The 21,227-nt window shown below is 43.4% G+C and overlaps 1 protein-coding gene across 1 annotated transcript; it reads right to left on the reverse strand.

Annotated features, from left to right (window-relative positions):
* Positions 1-3,689: 3,689 nt before the first annotated feature.
* On the reverse strand, positions 3,690-20,286 carry si:ch73-264p11.1 (uncharacterized protein LOC100000923 homolog). Its single transcript, XM_046290817.1, has 4 exons — positions 19,848-20,286; positions 4,695-4,758; positions 4,429-4,597; positions 3,690-4,283 (listed from the first exon to the last, which is right to left on the reverse strand). Exons 1-4 carry the CDS (start codon positions 19,985-19,987, stop codon positions 4,243-4,245), a joined length of 414 nt encoding a protein of 137 aa, XP_046146773.1. The 5' UTR covers positions 19,988-20,286; the 3' UTR covers positions 3,690-4,242.
* Between the last annotated feature and the right edge of the window lie 941 nt (positions 20,287-21,227).

Below are 21,227 nucleotides of genomic sequence, written 5' to 3' on the forward strand. Positions count from 1 at the left end.
CAAATAACAACACTTTGACTACAACACTTTCAGACAGTCTCCTGCTAGAATACCACAGTATAGGCAAACTGTAATAGTAGAGTACAGAAAACAAGGAGGCATTGTTGAAGTTTCAAAGAAATTAATCAACTTTATCTCAAGCATTTATCCCTTACTTCAAACATATGTTAATTATTAATCAAATGATAAATCTGTTAAAAGATAGTTATTACTGGATAGATAAATAAATTGATAGATAAATAAAGTAAGGATAATGGGATGGAAGACCTAATGGATGGAGGATTGAAGAGATGAAAGGAGGTTAAGTTGGACTGATTGGTATGATAAAGGAATGAATGTATGGTTGAAGGTGAGGATGGTGTGTGTCTGTCTGTTTTTATCTACGACGCATTGTTGGGAAAAGTGATTATTCATGTCAAAAGTCACAATATTTACTCATTGTCTCATGCTTAGAATGTGGTCTCCCATTGTTATCATTTGAATGTTCCATGGAAGTTAGCTAAATTAGTTAGAAGTAGACCAAGATGTCATACCCTCAATTTTTTTGTCTAATTAATGGGGAAATTGATCAAAGAAGCTGATTTGTGTCAAAAGCTACATTGTTTACAGTGAATATTGAAGTCATGAGTTTTAGAATGTTGAGGAAATGCATTGGAAGTGGATGGAGTACAAAAAGAAGCCCAAAAAGTTCAATAGTTTAAAAAGTATAAAATATTTTATAAAGTCAAATAATGTAAGCAACTCAATGCAGACAGGTCCGCATATTTTAAAGTTTGAACGGCGTTTTTAGCTAAAACGGTGTAAGAGGAGTAGCGTGCAGAAGAATTATAAGAAGAAGAGTCACAAGTCCCACCTAATTAATTAATAGATATTTGGTTATCAGGGGTGTATTCATTACGCATATTTTGTTGCAAAATGTTTTGCAATAGAAACTGTTTCTCGACACAGAAACCATTTTGCAACGATAAAAGAGAGTGCATATTGGACAAATTCAGGTAGGTCTATTCCCATTTCGTTCCGTTTGCTCCGTTTGCTTCCATTAAGTTTTTAGACGGTAAACGTTTTCCATTGCAAGACGTAATGATTACACCCCAGTGTCCTCTGGTTCAGGGAAGGCTGAAAGTGAAACACACTGTCTACCGCAGGGGACCTTGCAGAGAGGTGAGAAAACAAGTGTGACAAAAACAAGTGGATGTGTGTGAGCATGAGTGTGTATGTCTATGTAGCCCAGACTGAGTATGGTGTATGGGGGGTGGGGGGGGGGGTGGGGGGGGGGGGGGGGGGTTTGTTACAACAACACACAGTTGGTTACATAACAGCATTTTAATTTAGTTAGGGGAAAAGTAGATAAATACTGGTGTTTACAAACTTTTTTATTTAAGCTAGGAACATTTACACATTACAGCTTAGTCTTATCCAGAGTAGGCCTAAATCTTTACAAGTAAATAAACTCTATTCGGAATGTCATAGTGACAAAAAGATATTAATGTTTCTATGGGATGTTTCTATGGAGTGTATGTGCACTGATACTATTCACTCACAGGATGATTTATACATATTATACATACACTGACTCTCTCACAAACCCACATGCATTTAGATACACTGCATTCGCACAACACATACACGCATACTGACGCCGCACACACACATATGCTGCTCTGTTCTTTATTTCACTCTTATTATTATCTATCCCGATGCCTAGTCACTTTACGCTGCCTTTATGTACATATCCACCTCAAAAACCTCAAAAACCTCGTACTTCTAAACATTGATATGCTACTGATACTGGTACTCCCTGTTACCCCACTCTTCGAAGGTGTCTCCGGGACAGTGGATTATGCAAAAAACGAATTTCCAATTCACACATGCGTATTAATACACACCTGTAGATGTGTAAGACAGGACAAATATAAGCACCCACCAAAATATTATTTGTATGATAAAGCTTCATTCTTGTTTTTTTGAAGAATCAACAACAAGTGGGACACAATCATGAAGTGTAATGACATTTATTGGATATTTCAAACTTAAAAAAAAAAATCAAAAACTGAAAAATTGGGCGTGCAAAATTATTCAGCCCCCTTAAGTTAATACTTTGTAGCGCCACCTTTTGCTGCGATTACAGCTGTAAGTCTCTTGGGGTATGTCTCTATCAGTTTTGCACATCGAGAGACTGAAATTTTTCTCCCATTCCTCCTTGCAAAACAGCTCGAGCTCAGTGAGGTTGGATGGAGAACATTTGTGAACAGCAGTTTTCAGTTCTTTCCACAGATTCTCAATTGGATTCAGGTCTGGACTTTGACTTGGCCATTCTAACACCTGGATATGTTTATTTTTGAACCATTCCATTGTAGATTTTGCTTTATGTTTTGGATCATTGTCTTGTTGGAAGACAAAATCTCCGTCCCAGTCTCAGGTCTTTTGCAGACTCCATCAGGTTTTCTTCCTGAATGGTCCTGTATTTGGCTCCATCCATCTTCCCATCAATTTTAATAATAATAATAATAATATATGCCATTTAGCAGACGCTTTTATCCAAAGCGACTTACAGTCATGTGTGCATACATTCTACGATAACAACATTAGACCATTAGACCATAACAACATTAGACCATAACAACATTAGACCATTAGACCATAACAGCATTAGACCATTAGATCATAACAACATTAGATCATAACAACATTAGACCATTAGATCATAACAACATTAGACCATAACAACATTAGACCATTAGACCAATTTTAACCATCTTCCCTGTCCCTGCTGAAGAAAAGCAGGCCCAAACCATGATGCTGCCACCACCATGTTTGACAGTGGGGATGGTGTGTTCAGGGTGATGAGCTGTGTTGCTTTTACGCCAAACATAACGTTTTTGCATTGTTGCCAAAAAGTTCAATTTTGGTTTCATCTGACCAGAGCACCTTCTTCCACATGTTTCATGTTTGGTGTGTCTCCCAGGTGACTTTAAACAACACTTTTTATGAATATCTTTAAGAAATGGCTTTCTTCTTGCCACTCTTCCATAAAGGCCAGATTTGTGCAATATACGACTGATTGTTGTCCTATGGACAGAGTCTCCCACCTCAGCTGTAGATCTCTGCAGTTCATCCAGAGTGATCATGGGCCTCTTGGCTGCATCTCTGATCAGTCTTCTCCTTGTATGAGCTGAAAGTTTAGAGGGACGGCCAGGTCTTGGTAGATTTGCAGTGGTCTGATACTCCTTCCATTTCAATATTATCGCTTGCACAGTGCTCCTTGGGATGTTTAAAGCTTGGGAAATATTTTTGTATCCAAATCCGGCTTTAAACTTCTTCACAGCAGTATCTCGGACCTGCCTGGTGTGTTCCTTGTTCTTCATGATGCTCTCTGCGCTTTTAACGGACCTCTGAGACTATCACAGTGCAGGTGCATTTATACGGAGACTTGATTACACACAGGTGGATTGTATTTATCATCATTAGTCATTTAGGTCAACATTGGATCATTCAGAGATCCTCACTGAACTTCTGGAGAGAGTTTGCTGCACTGAAAGTAAAGGGGCTGAATAATTTTGTACGCCCAATTTTTCAGATGTTAAAAAAGTTTGAAATATCCAATAAATGTTGTTCCACTTCATGATTGTGTCCCACTTGTTGTTGATTCTTCACAAAAAAATACAGTTTTATATCTTTATGTTTGAAGCCTGAAATGTGGCAAAAGGTCGCAAAGTTCAAGGGGGCCGAATACTTTCGCAAGGCACTGTATATATATTTTGACTCAGCATAGTAGGGAAGGGCTCGTAAGCAAGCATTTCACAGTACGTCTACACACGTTGTATTCCGTGCATGTGACAAATAAAATTTGATTTTAACTTCCACTTCAACAACCAGACAAACACTATTTTCTCTGACAATCTCAGTATTCCTAGCACACAGAACAGCACACAACACATTGCATAAGGAAGGGGCGGACTGAGACCAAAAATCAGCCCTGGCATTTCTAACACACCAGCCCATTTTTTTCCTTAGAGGCCCCAATTACAATATTAGCCAGATAATGATCATTTAGCTTAAAACAAAATGAATTAGACAGGCCCTATGGGCTAACATTTGACCAGCTCATCTGGCATTTCGAGCAAAACCCTCCATCCATGCCCCTGGCATCAGGATTTTAAAAAATTAAAAACCTGCCTGCAGGCACCACACCTAGATATTTACAGGCTCATAGATGATGTAGGTCCGGGGTGTGCTGCTGAATCAAGAGGGCAGGACAACAACGTAGTCTGATGCATCCACATCTAGACAAGAGAGGGACAGAGAACGGACATGTAGTGAGTGTATATTTAAGGATGATAACGATCTGGACATCTGATAAAGGTCTGAAAAAAAGTCAGTGACAGATGGAAGTGAAACTAACAGACAGACAGACAGAGTGTTACTTACTTTCATAATCAGGCACCTCGTCGATGACATTGGGGGCGGGAAGTTGTAGCAGTGTCTTCCGCTTGACTGAGTGGCGCAGATGCTGAGCCAATCCCTGCCTCCGACGCTTATAATGGCGGACCAGCTCCTCTAACGTTTTAAAGAATTTCTCCTCTACACCAGACGCTGTCTACACACAGACAGACAGACCATCAGAAACACATACAAACGCAAGCGCACACACACACGCACACACACACACACACACACACACACACAGGGTGTACCTGCAGGGTGTAGCTTCCATTGTGGGTCTGGAGGATTCTGTAGGTATACACCACCTTCTTTTTACTGCAGAAACACAACACACAAATAGAGCAGCAGTCAAACGTTTGAACACCTACTCATTCAAGGGTTTTTCTTTATTTGTACTATTTTCTACATTGTAGAATAATGGTGAAGACATAAACTATGAAATAACACATATGGAATCATATAGTAACCAAAAAAGTGCTAAACAAATCTAAATATATTTTATATTTGAGATTCTTCAAAGTAGCCACCCTTTGCCTTGATGACAGCTTTGCACACTCTTGGCATTCTAACAACCAGCTTCATCTGGAATGCTTTTCCAACAGTCTTGAAGGAGTTCCCACATATGCTGAGCACTTGTTGGCTGCTTTTCCTTCACTCTGTGGTCCAACTCATCCCAAACCATCTCAATTGGTTTGAGATCGGGTGATTGATTGTGGAGGCCAGGTCATCTGATGCAGCACTCCATCGCTCTCTTTCTTGGTCAAATAGCCCTTACACAGCCTGGAGGTGTGTTGGGTCAATGTCCTGTTGAAAAACAAATGATAGTCCCACTAAGTGCAAACCAGATGGGATGGCGTATCGCTGCAGAACGTGCATTGAATTCTAAATAAATCACAGACAGTGTCACCAGCAAAGCACCTTCCTACTACATGCTTCGTGGTGAGAACCACACATGCGGAGTTCATCTGTTCAAGTACTATGCGTCTCAAAGTCACGGTGGTTGGAACCAAAAATCTCTAATTTTGTCACGCCCTGACCTTAGAGAGACGTTTTATTTCTCTATTTGGTTAGGTCAGGGTGTGATTTGGGTGGGCATTCTGTTTTCTATTTCTTTGTTTTTGGCAGAGTGTGGTTCCCAATCAGAGGCAGCTATCGTTGTCTCTGATTGGGAATAATACTTAGGCAGCCTTTTTCCCACCTAATGTTGTGGGTAATTAATTATTTTCTGTGTGTGTTTGTGTGCACCACGGTTGCATCACGTTCGGGTTTCTGTTTACCTGTTTTTTTTGTAAAAGTTTCACTTTATTAAAAGATATGGAATTACATGCACGCTGCACCTTGGCTCATCTATGACAGGGAGTTTGAAGACAGTGAACGTGACAAATTTGGACTCATCAGACCAAAGGACAGATTCTGTCATGTTTTGTCATTAATTATCATGTCTTGTCCCTGTGCTTCCCCTTCTATTCGTTTCCCTCTGCTGGTCTTATTAGGTTCTTTCCCTCTTTCTATCCCTCTCTCTCCCCCTCCCTCTCTCACTCTCTCGCTCTCTCTTCTCTCTATCGTTCCGTTCCTGCTCCCAGCTGTTCCTATTCCCCTAATCAATCATTTAGTCTTCCCACACCTGTTCCCGATCCTTTTCCCTGATTAGAGTCCCTATTTCTCTCCTTGTTTTCCGTACCTGCCCTGTCGGATCCTTGTCTATATTCACCGTGCTGTGTCTATGTTTTGCCCTGTCGTGTCGTGTTTCCCTCAGATGCTGCGTGGTGAGCAGGTGTCTGAGTCTGCTAGGTTCAAGTGCCTTCCCGAGGCAACCTGCAGTTCTTGATCAAGTCTCCAGTCTGTTCTCGTCTTTACGAGTAGTATTATGCCTTTTGTTTTGTTAAGTATCTTACTGGATTAAAGACTCTGTTTTCGCCAAGTCGCTTTTGGGTCCTCATTCACCTGCATAACAGAAGGATCCGACCAAGGAATGGACCCAGCGACTACAGAGGCTCGTAACACTGCCGTCAAGATCCAAGGAGCCATGCTCGGCAGACACGAGCAGGAATTGTCTGCTGCTCGCCATGCCGTGGAGAACCTGGCCGCTCAGGTTTCCGACCTCTCTGGACAGTTCCAGAGTCTTCGTCTCGTGCCACCTGTTACTTCCTGGCCTGCCGAGCCTCCGGAACCTAGGGTTAATAACCCACCTTGCTACTCCGGGCAGCCCACGGAGTGCCGCTCCTTTCTCACCCAGTGTGATATTGTGTTCTCTCTCCAACCCAACACATACTCTAGCGAGAGAGCTCGGGTTGCTTACGTCATTTCACTCCTTACTGGCCGGGCCCGAGAGTGGGGCACAGCTATCTGGGAGGCAAGGGCTGATTGTTCTAACAATTACCAGAACTTTAAAGAGGAGATGATTCGGGTTTTTGACCGTTCAGTTTTTGGTGGGGAGGCTTCTAGGGCCCTGGCTTCCCTATGCCAAGGTGATCGATCCATAACGGATTACTCTATAGAGTTTCGTACTCTTGCTGCCTCTAGTGACTGGAACGAGCCGGCGCTGCTCGCTCGTTTTCTGGAGGGACTCCACACAGTGGTCAAAGATGAGATTCTCTCTCGGGAGGTTCCTTCCAGTGTGGACTCTTTGATTGCTCTCGCCATCCGCATAGAACGACGGGTAGATCTTCGTCACCAAGCTCGTGGAAGAGAGCTCGCGTCAACGGTGTTTCCCTGCTCCGCATCGCAACCATCTCCCTCCTCTGGCTCAGAGACTGAGCCCATGCAGCTGGGAGGTATTCGCATCTCGACCAAGGAGAGGGAACGGAGGATCACCAACCGCCTGTGCCTCTATTGCGGATTTGATGGACATTTTGTCAATTCATGTCCAGTAAGAGGCCAGAGCTCATCAGTAAGCGGAGGGCTACTGGTGAGCGCTACTACTCAGGTCTCTTCATCTAGATCCTGTACTACTATGTCGGTCCATCTACGCTGGACCGGTTCGGGTGCTACATGCAGTGCCTTGATTGACTCTGGGGCTGAGGGTTGTTTCATGGACGAAGCATGGGTTCGGAAACATAACATTCCTTTCAGACAGTTAGACAAGCCTACGCCCATGTTTGCCTTAGATGGTAGTCATCTTCCCAGTATCAGATTTGAGACACTACCTTTAACTCTCACAGTATCTGGTAACCACAGTGAGACTATTTCTTTTTTGATTTTTCGTTCACCTTTTACACCTGTTGTTTTGGGTCATCCCTGGCTAGTATGTCATAATCCTTCTATTAATTGGTCTTGTAATTCTATCCTATCCTGGAACGTATCTTGTCATGTGAAGTGTTTAATGTCTGCCATCCCTCCCATTTCTTCTGTCCCCACTTCTCAGGAGGAACCTGGCGATTTGACAGGAGTGCCGGAGGAATATCATGATCTGCGCACGGTCTTCAGTCGGTCCCGAGCCAACTCCCTTCCTCCTCACCGGTCGTATGATTGTAGTATTGATCTCCTTCCGGGGACCACTCCTCCTCGGGGTAGACTATACTCTCTGTCGGCTCCCGAACGTAAGGCTCTCGAGGATTATTTATCTGTGTCTCTTGACGCCGGTACCATAGTGCCTTCTTCCTCTCCGGCCGGGGCGGGGTTCTTTTTGTTAAGAAGAAGGACGGTACTCTGCGCCCTGCGTGGATTATCGAGGGCTGAATGACATAACGGTTAAGAATCGTTATCCGCTTCCCCTTATGTCATCAGCCTTCGAGATTCTGCAGGGAGCCAGGTGCTTTACTAAGTTGGACCTTCGTAACGCTTACCATCTCGTGCGCATCAGAGAGGGGGACGAGTGGAAAACGGCGTTTAACACTCCGTTAGGGCATTTTGAGTACCGGGTTCTGCCGTTTGGTCTCGCCAATGCGCCAGCTGTTTTTCAGGCATTAGTTAATGATGTTCTGAGAGACATGCTGAACATCTTTGTTTTTGTCTATCTTGACGATATCCTGATTTTTTCACCGTCACTCGAGATTCATGTTCAGCACGTTCGACGTGTTCTACAGCGCCTTTTAGAGAATTGTCTCTACGTAAAGGCTGAGAAGTGCTCTTTTCATGTCTCCTCCGTTACTTTTCTCGGTTCCGTTATTTCCGCTGAAGGCATTCAGATGGATTCCGCTAAGGTCCAAGCTGTCAGTGATTGGCCCGTTCCAAGGTCACGTGTCGAGTTGCAGCGCTTTTTAGGTTTCGCTCATTTCTATCGGCGTTTCATTCGTAATTTCGGTCAAGTTGCTGCCCCTCTCACAGCTCTTACTTCTGTCAAGACGTGTTTTAAGTGGTCCGGTTCCGCCCAGGGAGCTTTTGATCTTCTAAAAGAACGTTTTACGTCCGCTCCTATCCTCGTTACTCCTGACGTCACTAGACAATTCATTGTCGAGGTTGACGCTTCAGAGGTAGGCGTGGGAGCCATTCTTTCCCAGCGCTTCCAGTCTGACGATAAGGTTCATCCTTGCGCTTATTTTTCTCATCGCCTGTCGCCATCTGAGCGCAACTATGATGTGGGTAACCGTGAACTGCTCGCCATCCGCTTAGCCCTAGGCGAATGGCGACAGTGGTTGGAGGGGGCGACCGTTCCTTTTGTCGTTTGGACAGACCATAAGAACCTTGAGTACATCCGTTCTGCCAAACGACTTAATGCCCGTCAAGCTCGTTGGGCGTTGTTTTTTGCTCGTTTCGAGTTTGTGATTTCTTACCGCCCGGGTAGCAAAAACACCAAGCCTGATGCCTTATCCCGTCTGTTTAGTTCTTCTGTGGCTTCTACTGATCCCGAGGGGATTCTTCCTTATGGGCGTGTTGTCGGGTTAACAGTCTGGGGAATTGAAAGACAGGTTAAGCAAGCACTCACGCACACTGCGTCGCCGCGCGCTTGTCCTAGTAACCTCCTTTTCGTTCCTGTTTCCACTCGTCTGGCTGTTCTTCAGTGGGCTCACTCTGCCAAGTTAGCTGGTCATCCCGGTGTTCGAGGCACTCTTGCGTCTATTCGCCAGCGCTTTTGGTGGCCGACTCAGGAGCGTGACACGCGCCGTTTCGTGGCTGCTTGTTCGGACTGCGCGCAGACTAAGTCGGGTAACTCTCCTCCTGCCGGTCGTCTCAGACCGCTCCCCATTCCTTCTCGACCATGGTCTCACATCGCCCTAGACTTCATTACCGGTCTGCCTTTGTCTGCGGGGAAGACTGTGATTCTTACGGTTGTCGATAGGTTCTCTAAGGCGGCACATTTCATTCCCTCGCTAAACTTCCTTCCGCTAAGGAGACGGCACAAATCATCATCGAGAATGTGTTCAGAATTCATGGCCTCCCGTTAGACGCCGTTTCAGACAGAGGTCCGCAATTCACGTCACAGTTTTGGAGGGAGTTCTGTCGTTTGATTGGTGCGTCCGTCAGTCTCTCTTCCGGGTTTCATCCCCAGTCTAACGGTCAAGCAGAGAGGGCCAATCAGACGATTGGTCGCATACTACGCAGCCTTTCTTTCAGAAACCCTGCGTCTTGGGCAGAACAGCTCCCCTGGGCAGAAGACGCTCACAACTCGCTTCCTTCGTCTGCTACCGGGTTATCTCCGTTTCAGAGTAGTCTGGGTTACCAGCCTCCTCTGTTCTCATCCCAGCTTGCCGAGTCCAGCGTTCCCTCCGCTCAAGCGTTTGTCCAACGTTGTGAGCGCACCTGGAGGAGGGTGAGGTCTGCACTTTGCCGTTACAGGGCACAGACTGTGAGAGCCGCCAATAAACGCAGGATTAAGAGTCCAAGGTATTGTTGCGGCCAGAGAGTGTGGCTTTCCACTCGCAACCTTCCTCTTACGACAGCTTCTCGTAAGTTGACTCCGCGGTTCATTGGTCCGTTCCGTGTCTCCCAGGTCGTCAATCCTGTCGCTGTGCGACTGCTTCTTCCGCGACATCTTCGTCGCGTCCATCCTGTCTTCCATGTCTCCTGTGTCAAGCCCTTTCTTCGCACCCCCGTTCGTCTTCCCTCCCCCTCCCGTCCTTGTCGAGAGCGCACCTATTTACAAGGTACGTAAGATCATGGACATGCGTTCTCGGGGACGGGGTCACCAATACTTAGTGAATTGGGAGGGTTACGGTCCTGAGGAGAGGAGTTGGGTTCCGTCTCGGGACGTGCTGGACCGTTCGCTTATTGATGATTTCCTCCGTTGCCGCCAGGGTTCCTCCTCGAGTGCGCCAGGAGGCGCTCGGTGAGTGGGGGGTACTGTCATGTTTTGTCATTAATTATCATGTCTTGTCCCTGTGCTTCCCCTTCTATTCGTTTCCCTCTGCTGGTCTTATTAGGTTCTTTCCCTCTTTCTATCCCTCTCTCTCCCCTCCCTCTCTCACTCTCTCGCTCTCTCTTCTCTCTATCGTTCCGTTCCTGCTCCCAGCTGTTCCTATTCCCCTAATCAATCATTTAGTCTTCCCACACCTGTTCCCGATCCTTTTCCCTGATTAGAGTCCCTATTTCTCTCCTTGTTTTCCGTACCTGCCCTGTCGGATCCTTGTCTATATTCACCGTGCTGTGTCTATGTTTTGCCCTGTCGTGTCGTGTTTCCCTCAGATGCTGCGTGGTGAGCAGGTGTCTGAGTCTGCTAGGTTCAAGTGCCTTCCCGAGGCAACCTGCAGTTCTTGATCAAGTCTCCAGTCTGTTCTCGTCTTTACGAGTAGTATTATGCCTTTTGTTTTGTTAAGTATCTTACTGGATTAAAGACTCTGTTTTCGCCAAGTCGCTTTTGGGTCCTCATTCACCTGCATAACAGATTCCCACAGATCTAATGTCCATTGCTCGTGTTTCTTGGCCAAAGCAAGTCTCTTCTTCTTATTGGTGTCCTTTAGTAGTGGTTTCTTTGCAGCAATTCGACCATGAAGGCCTGATTCACGCATTCTCCTCTGAACAGTTGATGTTGAGATTGTCTGTTACTTGAGCTCTGTGAAGCATTTATTTGGACTGCAATCTCTGAGGCTGGTAAATCTAATTAACTTTTCCTCTGCAACAGAAGTACCTCTGGGCCTTCCTTTCCTGTGGCGGTCCTCATTAGAGCCAGTTTCATCATAGCGCTTGATGGTTTTTGCGTAATGACTGACCATGTCTTAAAGTAATGATGGACTGTCATTTCTCTTTGCTTATTTTAGCTGTTCTTGCCATAATAGACTTGGTGTAGCGATGTGCGCTGAGAGTCGGGAAGCAAGTACAGTGAGTGAATATTTAATAAAGAAATGGAACATAATACAAAACAAGAAACACTAACAGCATACAGACATGAAAGAGAAACAACATCTGGGGAATGAACCAAAGGGAGTGACACAAATAGGGGAGGTAATTAAGGAGGTGATGGAGTCCAGGTGAGTGTCGTTAGGCGCTGATGCACATGACAGGTGTGCAAACAGCAGCCTGGTGACCTAGAGGCCAGAGAGGGAGCACATGTGACACTTGGTCTTTTACCAAATAGAGCTATCTTCTGTATACAAACTCTGACCTGTCACAACACAACTGATTGGCTCAAATGCATTAATAAGGAAGGAAATTCCATAAATTAACTTTTAATAAGGCACACCTGATAATTGAAATGCATTCCAGCTGACTACCTCATGAATCTGGCTGAGAGAATGCTAAGAGTGTGCAACGCTGTCATCAAGCCAAAGGGTGAAGAATCTCAAATATATTGAAGAATCTCAAATATAAAATATTTTTTGATTTGTTTAACACTTTTTTGGTTAGTAGATGATTCCATATTTGTTATTTCATAGTTCTGAAGTCTTCACTATTATTCTGCAATGTACAAATATCGGTGCACCATAGTACAAATATCGGGGCACCATCAGTACAGAGCTTGCTCAGGATTGGCAGTAGGCAGGTGTGAGTGCATCTGCACACACAGTGAGGCAAAGACTTTTGGAGGATGGCCTGGTGTCAAGAAGGGTAGCAAAAAAGTCACTTCTCTCCAGGAAAAACATTTGGGACAGACTGATATTCTGCAAAAGGTACAGTGATTGGACTGCTGAGAACTGGGGTAAAGTTATTTTCTCTGATGAATCCCCTTTCCGATTGTTTGGTGCATCCGGAGAAGACAAGGTGAGTGCTACCATCAGTCCTGTGTCATGCCAACAGTAAAGCATCCTGAGACCATTCATGTGTGGGCTTGCTTCTCAGCCAAGGGAGTGGGCTCACTCACAATGTTTCCTAAGAACACAGCCATGAATAAAGAATGGTACCAACCCAACCTCTGAGAGCAACTTCTCCCAACCATCCAGGAACAGTTTGGTGACGAACAATACCTTTTTAATTAACTAGGCAAGTTAGTTAAGAACAAATTCTTATTTTCAATGACTACAGTGGGTTAACTGCCTGTTCAGAGGCAGAACGACAGATTTTTACCTTGTCCGCTCGGGATTTGAAATTGCAACCTTCCGGTTACTAGTCCAACGCTCTAACCACTAGGATACCCTGCCACCCCTGTTCCAGCATGCCATAAGGCAAAAGTGATAACTAAGTGGCTCGGGGAACGAAACATATACACTGCTCAAAAAAATAAAGGGAACACTAAAATAACACATCCTAGATCTGAATGAATGAAATATTCTTATTAAATACTTTTTTCTTTACATACTTGAATGTGCTGACAACAAAATCACACAAAATATATCAATGGAAATCAAATTTATCAACCCATGGAGGTCTGGGTTTGGAGTCACACTCAAAATTAAAGTGGAAAACCACACTACAGGCTGATCCAACTTTGATGTAATGTCCTTAAAACAAGTTCAAATTAGGCTCAGTAGTGTGTGTGGCCTCCACGTGCCTGTATGACCTCCCTACAATGCCTGGGCATGCTCCTGATGAGGTGGCAGATGGTCTCCTGAGGGATCTCCTCCCAGACCTGGACTAAAGCATCCGCCAACTCCTGGACAGTCTGTGGTGCAACGTGGCGTTGGTGGATGGAGCGAGACATGATGTCCCAGATGTGCTCAATTGGATTCAGGTCTGGGGAACGGGCGGGCCAGTCCATAGCATCAATGCCTTCCTCTTGCAGGAACTGCTGACACACTCCAGCCACATGAGGTCTAGCATTGTCTTGCATTAAGAGGAACCCAGGGCCAACCACACCAGCATATGGTCTCACAAGGGGTCTCATCTCAGTACCTAATGGCAGTCAGGCTACCTCTGGCGAGCACATGGAGGGCTGTGCGGCCCACCAAAGAAATGCCACCCCACACCATGACTGACCGACCGCCAAACCGGTCATGCTGGAGGATGTTGCAGGCAGCAGAATGTTCTCCACGGCGTCTCCAGACTCTGTCACGTCTGTCACATGTGCTCAGTGTGAACCTGCTTTCATCTGTGAAGAGCACAGGGCCCCAGTGGCGAATTTGCCAATCTTGGTGTTCTCTGGCAAATGCCAAACGTCCGGCACGGTGTTGGGCTGTAAGCACAACCCCCACCTGTGGATGTCGGGCCCTCATACCACCCTCATGGTCCTGCTGCTGGGTTGTTGCCCTCCTACGGCCTCCTCCACATCTCCTGATGTACTGGCCTGTCTCCTGGTAGCGCCTCCAAACTCCCCAGAACTTTGTCCCATTGAGAACTTGTGTTTAATCAAAATCAAAATCAAATCAAATTTTATTTATCACATACACATGGTTAGCAGATGTTAATGCGAGTGTAGCGAAATGCTTGTGCTTCTAGTTCCGACAATGCAGTGATAACCAACAAGTAATCTAACTAACAATTCCAAAACTACTGTCTTATACACAGTGTAAGGGGATAAGGAATATGTACATAAGGATATATGAATGAGTGATGGTACAGAGCAGCATACAGTAGATGGTATCGAGTACAGTATATACATATGAGATGAGTGTGTAGACAAAGTAAACAAAGTGGCATAGTTAAAGTGGCTAGTGATACATGTATTACATAAGGATGCAGTCGATGATGTAGAGTACAGTATATACATATGCATATGAGATGAATAATGTAGGGTAAGTAACATTATATAAGGTAGCATTGTTTAAAGTGGCTAGTGATATATTTACATCATTTCCCATCAATGCCCATTATTAAAGTGGCTGGAGTTGGGTCAGTGTCAATGACAGTGTGTTGGCAGCAGCCGCTCAATGTTAGTGGTGGCTGTTTAACAGTCCGATGGCCTTGAGATAGAAGCTGTTTTTCAGTCTCTCGGTCCCAGCTTTGATGCACCTGTACTGACCTCGCCTTCTGGATGATAGCGGGGTGAACAGGCAGTGGTTCGGGTGGTTGATGTCCTTGATGATCTTTATGGCCTTCCTGTAACATCGGGTGGTGTAGGTGTCCTGGAGGGCAGGTAGTTTGCCCCCGGTGATGCGTTGTGCAGTCCTCACTACCCTCTGGAGAGCCTTACGGTTGAGGGCGGAGCAGTTGCCGTACCAGGCGGTGATACAGCCCGCCAGGATGCTCTCGATTGTGCATCTGTAGAAGTTTGTGAGTGCTTTTGGTGACAAGCCGAATTTCTTCAGCCTCCTGAGGTTGAAGAGGCGCTGCTGCACCTTCTTCACGACGCTGTCAGTGTGAGTGGACCAATTCAGTTTGTCTGTGATGTGTATGCCGAGGAACTTAAAAAACTTGCTACCCTCTCCACTACTGTTCCATCGATGTGGATAGGGGGGTGTTCCCTCTGCTGTTTCCTGAAGTCCACAATAATCTCCTTAGTTTTGTTGACGTTGAGTGTGAGGTTATTTTCCTGACACCACAATCCGAGGGCCCTCACCTCCTCCCTGTAGGCCGTCTCGTCGTTGTTGGTAATCAAGCCTACCACTGTTGTGTCGTCCGCAAACTTGATGATTGAGTTGGAGGCGTGCGTGGCCACGCAGTCGTGGGTGAACAGGGAGTACAGGAGAGGGCTCAGAACGCACCCTTGTGGGGCCCCCGTGTTGAGGATCAGCGGGGAGGAGATGTTGTTGCCTACCCTCACCACCTTATCCTCAAGAGGCTGGTGGACAAACAAAAACCCACAAATTCTGACAAACTCCAAGCATTGATTATGCAAGAATGGGCTGCCATCAGCCAGGATGTGACCCAGATGTTAATTGGCAGCATGCCAGGGCAGATTGCAGAGGTCTTGAAAAAGAAGGGTCAACACAAATTATTCAAATAATGACTCTTTGTATCAACTTCACGTAATTATCAATAAAAGCCTTTGACACTTATGAAATGCTTGTAATTATACTTCAGTATTCCATAGTAACACCTGACAAAAAATATCTAAAGACACTGAGGCAGCAGGCTTTGTGAAAATTAATATTTGTGTTATTCTCAAAACTTTTGGCCATGACTGTACATGGCCAAAAGTAGGTGGAAATCCCTTGAAATTTGAGCCACACCCATTGCTGACAGGTGTACAAAATTGAGCACACAGCCATACAATCTCCAGAGACAAACCCTGGCAGTAGATATATAGCAATAAAATCTGTACCATAGAATAAGAATAAGTTAGAGGAAAAACTAAAATAACTGGAGGAACTTATTCAAGAAAGAAGATATTATAACAAAGCGAACTGGATGGAATATGAGGAAAAATGCACCAAATTATTTTTTAAATCTTCAACATAGAAATACTCACACAAATAATTGACTGAAACGTGTTACAAATGACGGAGTCACCCATGTTCACCAAATTACATGTTGAAAGAAGCAAAGTAAGCAAAGTACTTTAAGCATATGTTTTCCTTTCATCTCCACTAGCCAAAGTTAATTGTAAATATGTTTTTGGAATAATGTAAAATTAACAGCTATAGCGAATGAATCATGTGAATGCCAAATTACAGTGGAGGAATTTCTTGATACAATTAAAGTATTTAAGTCTGGGAAAAGTCTAAGGCTGGATGGCATACCAGTTGAGGGATACCAAACCTTTTTTGATGTACTCAGAGGACCATTATTAGCATGTTTTAACCATTCCTATAAAAATGTATATTATTAGATACTCAACTAGGTCCGATTTCATTATTACTGAAACAGCACCCAAGTGGTAAATATAGAGGTCCAGTCCATTTAAACAATTGGAGGCCCCTTACACTTCAATGTTGTAATGCAAAAAAATCTAGAAACATTTATAGTGCATAGAATTAAAAAGGTATTGTCGTATATTATTCATCCTAATCAGACAGGTTTTTTACATATGGACAATAAAATGGAGATAATATAAGACAAGTACTGGAAACAATAGAACACTATGAAAAATCTGTGAAACATTGCCTGGTATTCATAGCTGACTTTAAAAAGGATTTTGATAAAGTACAACTGGAATGTATATATGAATTCCTGGAATATTTCAATTTTGGAAAATATCTTATACAATGGGTTAAAGTTATATATATATATATAGTAACCCTAAGTGTAAAATAGTAAATAATGTATATTTCTCAGAAAGTATTAAACTGTCAAGAGGAGTAAAACAAGGTTGTCCACTATCGGCATATCTATTTATTATGGCATCAAAATGTTATCTATTAAAATCAGATCCAATAATACTATCAAGGGCCTAGAAATCCAGTGCTTACAAAAAGGGTTTTCTTTTAAATCCACAATTTGGATTCCCTCCACAGCCTCATAGAGGATTTAAATACATTTTCTAACCTTTCTGGATTACAATCAAATTATAATAAATGAACCGTATTACGTATTGGATCAATAAAAAATATCTAACTTTTACATTACCGTATAGTTTACTAATAAAATGGTCTGATGGTGAAATGCACATACTCAGTGTTCATACCCCGAATGAAAAAAATGCTCTCATTACAATACATTTTTATAGTAAGTTAGCAAAATAAATACGATCTTGCTACCGTGGAAAGGAAGATACCTGCCCATTTGTGGACAAATCACCATGATAACTCTTTAGTCATATCCCGTTTACCTATTTGCTTATGGCCTTGCCTACACCTAGCAAACAGTTTTTTGAATTATATGAGCAAAAAATATTCCATTTTATTTGGAATGGCAAGGCAGACAAAATTAAACGGGACTATTGATATAATATGTCACACTTGTAGCTAACAAAAAATATATGTAAATATATGCTCTATTGTAAATATATGTATCTATGTCTATGTAAATATATGCTCTATTAAAAATTACAACCAACTAATTGCAGCATTACTGCAAAAATGGAAGAGGCAAGTGGAAGGGGGAGAAAGTTAGGCAGTTGTCTGTCTGCCCCACATTAAAGAGCAAAATTGGCTAAATAAAATTGTGATAAATAAAAAAAGTATACCAGTTTCATTTAAGGTCCAAAACATTTACAGCTGTGCCATATAGATTGCATAATAGTTGGGAAGAGCTTTTCAATGTACTGATTCCATGGCACATGGTTTATGGACTGATACACAAAACAACTCTGGATTCAAAATTTAAGAGTTTTTCCATTTAAATTATTATACAAAAGTATTGCAACCAATAGAATGTTATATATATGGGGGATACAACCATGCCAGTTCTGCAGATTTAGCTGCGAAGAGACAGAATCATTAGATAATTTTCCATTTTTGGTCGCAGGTTCAGGAATGGCTGAAGAATTGCAACATTTACCTGGAGCTAACTCTGCAAATAGCACTGCTGGGTGATTTTAAAATGCATAGTCAATCGATCAATACTATAATAGTACTCTTAGCAAAAATGTTTATCTTTAATTTAAAATATGTAGAATCTGTAAGATTAGAAAGGTTCAGATCTTTTGTGAAACATCATAGCACAGTTGAAAATGTATGTCAAATAGAACCTGGATGGTGTTCAGAGATAGATGGGAGGGGTTGAGTGGTTGGGAGGATGGGACTAAAAACAAACTAAAGATAACTATTGTAATATATACTGTATCCGTAAAATGTATATAGTATGTATCAGCTGGAAGTAGAAACCTAAATGTTGTTGTCCACTAGTTTACTCCAATTAGGGGAGGGGTGGCAGGGTTAGGGGAAAATAATACAGGACTTTTTTTTTCTTAAAAATAAATATATATTTTTATATATATATACAGAAAAAATATATGGGAGATTGGAAATGATGGAGACAATTACAATTAAATACATTGTGGAAGCCACAATCTATATGCAACAAAATAAAATAAAATAATAAAACATAGAATGACTTTCAACATGGCACCGTTATAGGATGCAACCTTTCCTACAAGTCAGTTCATCACATTTCTGCCCTGCTTGAGCTGCCTGGTCAACTGTAAGTGCTGTTATTGTGAAGTGGAAATGTGTAGAAGTAACAACGTCTCAGTCACGACGTGGTAGGCCACACAAGCTCACAAAATGGGACCGCCCAGAGTGCTGAAGCGCATAGCTCGTAAAAATTGTCTGTCCTCAGTTGCAACACTCAATACAGTTCCAAACTGCCTCTGGAAGCAATGTCAGCACAATAACTGTTCATCGGGAGTTTCATGAAATGGGTTTCCTGGCCAATCAGCCACACACAAGCCTAAGATCCCCATGAGCAATGCGAAGCGTCGGAGTGGTGTAAAGCTCACCACCATTGGGATCTGGAGCAATGGAAACGCATTCTCTGGAGTGATGACTCATGCTTCACCATCTGGCAGTCAGGTGGATGAATCTTGGTTTGGCAGATGCCAGGAGAACACTACCTGCCCGAATACATAGTGCCAACTATAAAGTTTGATGGAGGAAGAATAATGGTCTGGGGCTGTTTTTCATGGTTTAGGCTAGGCCCCTTAGTTCCAGTGCAGGGAAATCTTAATGCTACAGAATACAATGACCTTCTAGACAATTCTGAGCTTCCAACCTTGTGGCAACAGTTTGGGAAAGGTTCTTTCCTGTTGCAGCATGACAATGCACCCATGCACAAAGTGAGGTCCATACAGAAACGGTTTGTTGAGATCGATGTGGAAGAACTTGACTGACCTGCACAGATCCCTGACCTCAACTCCATTGAACACCTTTGGGATGAATTGGAATGCTGACTGTGAGACAGGCCTAAACACCCAACATTAGTGCCAAACCTCACCAATGCTCTTCTGGATGAATGGAAGCAAGTCCCTGCAGTAATGTTTCAACATCTAGTGGAAAGCCTTCCAAGAAGAGTGGACGCTGTTATAGCAGCAAAGGGGGGAACAACTCCATATTAATGCCCATGTTTGACGAGCAGGTGTCCACATACAATTAGCCATGGAGGGTATGGGGCTGTACTGATCATCGAGTGTGTAATGTGTAATTTTTTTTAGAGATGTCACAGGGGTTCCTGGTTTTCTCCAATGAGTACTGACTAGTGTTCCCTAAAGCACCAAACCACCCTGCAATATTAAAACTAGGATGGATTCTATAAAGCATTTATAAAATGCTTGGATGATGGATTGGTGTACATTAAATGTCCTACATTTCTGTAAAAAGAACAAGGAGTGTAATACTCACTAGACACACAGACACATGGCTCCTTGGATTGTTTCGCTGTCTCTGATGAGGTAGGCTCCATCCTTCCCCTTCTTCCCCAGCAGATCCTCACAGTCCAGTTTACTGATTGCCCCGTGGTACATCAATGGAGGCGATGCCATTGTAACTATCCCAACAGCGGGGCAACAGGGAGTCAACACCCTCCCTCTCTACCGCTCTTCCTGTATCAGTCCACTCAGAGGCCTGGTCCTCCCACTCTCCTCAGTCAGTCCTCACCTCTTCTCTTTCTCGCCTGTCCTCTCCTCTCCCTGTGTTCTCTGTCTCCTCACCCCAGAGAGAAGCTAGCAGAGGTAGCGTTGGTAAAGTTACTCTCTGATAATCAATCAACCAATCTCTCCATAATCTGCAGTGAGAGCAGAGACAGACACAGACAGAGAACACTCTTCAAAGGTTCAAAATATCACAGACCCTCTTTCAAACGCGCCTCTGCGGCCACAAGATCACAGGAAGTGTGTGCAAGATAAAGAGAGAGAGAGAGAGAGAGAGAGAGAGAGAGAGAGAGAGAGAGAGAGAGAGAGAGAGAGAGAGAGAGAGAGAGAGAGACAAGAAAAGGGCAACCAGTGAAGAACAAACACCATTGTGAATACAACCATGTTTATTTATTTTCCCTTTTGTACTTGAACTATTTGCACATAATATGACATTTGAAATGTCTTTATTGTTTTGGAAATGTTTACTGTAATGTTTACTGTTCATTTTGATTGTTTATTCCACTTTTGTTTATTATTTACTTCACTTGCTTTGGCAATGTTAACATATGTTTAAAATGCCAATAAAGCCCCTTGAATTGAATTCACAACTGAATTGAGAAAGAGAGAGACATACCCTAACCCTCTTCCTCATCTTAACTTAATTATTCTAACCTGTTATGTTAATTCTCCAAACCTACCACCAGGTTAGATAATCAGTGTTGCTGCTAGTCACTCTCGAGATAACTCAGTTGCTGGACAGTAGCTCATACTTCGTTTTCCAATGTTTACAGACTGGTTAACCTACTTCTATTCAACCAGAGTCAGAATGCCCCGTAACCAGTGTTGGGGGTAACACGTTTATGAGTAACAGAGTAATGTAACAAGTAACATTATTACAGTTACTTTTTCAAACAACTTGTGCGGAAAAGGATACTGATAGCCGAAAAGTTCAACTGGCACAATCATCAGGTAGTGTGTGTGTGTGTGTGTGTGTGTGTGTGTGTGTGTGTGTGTGTGTGTGTGTGTGTGTGTGTGTGTGTGTGTGTGTGTGTGTGTGTGTGTGTGTGTGTGTGTGTGTGTGTGTGTGTGTGTGTGTGTGTGTGTGTGTGTGTGTGTGTGTGTGTGTGTGTGTGTGTGTGTGTGTTTACAA

This window comes from Oncorhynchus gorbuscha, linkage group LG12 (genome assembly GCF_021184085.1).
Source record: "Oncorhynchus gorbuscha isolate QuinsamMale2020 ecotype Even-year linkage group LG12, OgorEven_v1.0, whole genome shotgun sequence".
NCBI lineage: Eukaryota > Metazoa > Chordata > Actinopteri > Salmoniformes > Salmonidae > Oncorhynchus > Oncorhynchus gorbuscha.